Source organism: Trichomonas vaginalis, chromosome III (genome assembly GCF_026262505.1).
Source record: "Trichomonas vaginalis G3 chromosome III, whole genome shotgun sequence".
NCBI classification, from domain to species: domain Eukaryota; phylum Parabasalia; order Trichomonadida; family Trichomonadidae; genus Trichomonas; species Trichomonas vaginalis.
This window is the reverse complement of record NC_067205.1, coordinates 21,178,472-21,180,633: the sequence shown is the minus strand read 5'-3', so window position 1 is coordinate 21,180,633 and position 2,162 is coordinate 21,178,472. Positions and strand designations below refer to the sequence as shown.

The following is a 2,162-nucleotide window of genomic DNA, read 5'->3' as shown; positions in this document are numbered from 1 at the left end:
AGTCATGACAAAACATCGAGAATCATGAAAATTCATGAGGTGAGAAAAGAGGTGAGATCTCACCTCTTCACCTAAACATTATTTTTGGGTCATTTACGTTCATTACGAAGAAGTTATACCATGAAAATTCATGAAGAACTTGCGATTTTTCATACGGAATCCATCTTCTTTCATCGGTTCTTCCGAGGGAAGCAATCATATGAGGAAATTCTTCTAAAAAGTTCTTTTGTCTGATTTACATCTAATGAAAAAGTTTAGAAGAATTTTCTTATTCTTTCTGGCTTATTTTTGTTTTTCCAGTACTCCCGCTCTAATGGTCCCAGATGTGTTGACTTTGACTCTCTCAAGTTCTTAGATGGTATAACATCTTCAACGCCTCCTTCATAAGTCTTGACAAAGCATATACGAAGAAGTCTTGACAAAGCATATACGAAGAAGTCATGACAAAACATTTACGATGAAGTCATGACAAAACATTTACGAAGAAGTCTTGACAAATCATTTACGAAGAAGTCTTGACAAAGCATATACGATGAAGTTTTGACACGAAGTGAAGATTTGCACTTCGTCAAAAAAGTGAAGGTTCGACAAAACATATACGTTCATGTTTGACAAAGCATATACGAAGAAGTCTTGACAAAACATATTCGAAGAAGTCATGACAAAACATATACGCTCATGTTTGACAAAACATATATGAAGAAATCATGACAAAACATTTACGCTCATTACGATGAAGAAGTCATGAAAATTCATGAGGTGAGAAAAGAGGTGAGATCTCACCTCTTCACCTAAACATTATTTTTGGGTCATTTACGTTCATTACGAAGAAATCATGACAAAACCTATACGAAGAAATCATGACAAAACATTTACGATGAAGAAGTCATGACAAAGCATATACGATGAAGTTTCGACAAATCATTTACGTTCATGTTTGACAAAGCATATACGATGAAGTTTCGACAAAACATTTACGTTCATGTTTGACAAAGCATATACGATGAAGTTTTGACACGAAGTGAAGATTTGCACTTCGTCAAAAAAGTGAAGGTTCGACAAAACATATACGTTCATGTTTGACAAAGCATATACGATGAAGTTTTGACAAAACATTTACGATGAAGTCTTGACAAATCATATACGAAGAAGTCATGACAAAACATTTACGAAGAAGTCTTGACAAATCATTTACGAAGAAGTCTTGACACGAAGTGAAGATTTGCACTTCGTCAAAAAAGTGAAGGTTCGACAAAACATTTACGTTCATGTTTGACAAAACATATACGTTCATGTTTGACAAAGCATATACGATGAAGTTTTGACACGAAGTGAAGATTTGCACTTCGTCAAAAAAGTGAAGGTTCGACAAAACATTTACGTTCATGTTTGACAAAACATATACGATGAAGTTTTGACACGAAGTGAAGATTTGCACTTCGTCAAAAAAGTGAAGGTTCGACAAAACATTTACGTTCATGTTTGACAAAGCATATACGATGAAGTTTTGACACGAAGTGAAGATTTGCACTTCGTCAAAAAAGTGAAGGTTCGACAAAACATATACGTTCATGTTTGACAAAGCATATACGATGAAGTTTCGACAAAACATATACGTTCATGTTTGACAAAACATATACGATGAAGTTTTGACACGAAGTGAAGATTTGCACTTCGTCAAAAAAGTGAAGGTTCGACAAAACATATACGTTCATGTTTGACAAAGCATATACGAAGAAGTCTTGACAAAACATATTCGAAGAAGTCATGACAAAACATATACGCTCATGTTTGACAAAACATATACGAAGAAATCATGACAAAACATTTACGCTCATTACGATGAAGAAGTCATGAAAATTCATGAGGTGAGAAAAGAGGTGAGATCTCACCTCTTCACCTAAACATTATTTTTGGGTCATTTACGTTCATTACGAAGAAGTCATGACAAAACATTTACGAAGAAATCATGACAAAACATTTACGCTCATTTCGATGAAGAAGTCATGAAAATTCATGAGGTGAGAAAAGAGGTGAGAAAAGAGGTGAGATCTCACCTCTTCACCTAAACATTATTTTTGGGTCATTTACGTTCATTACGAAGAAGTCATGACAAAACATTTACGAAGAAATCATGAAAATTCATGAGGTGAGAAAAGAGT

At 34.3% G+C, this 2,162-nt stretch overlaps 1 protein-coding gene across 1 annotated transcript, besides 1 other annotated feature; it reads right to left on the bottom strand.

The window, feature by feature from the left end:
* Positions 1 to 254: 254 nt before the first annotated feature.
* Positions 255 to 452, bottom strand: TVAGG3_0738190 (uncharacterized protein; the record flags this gene model as incomplete). Its single annotated transcript, XM_051244781.1, has 1 exon — positions 255 to 452. The coding sequence occupies one exon, from the start codon at positions 450 to 452 to the stop codon at positions 255 to 257; it is 198 nt and encodes a 65-aa protein (XP_051091368.1).
* Positions 255 to 2,162: part of a mobile genetic element that runs on past the window's edge.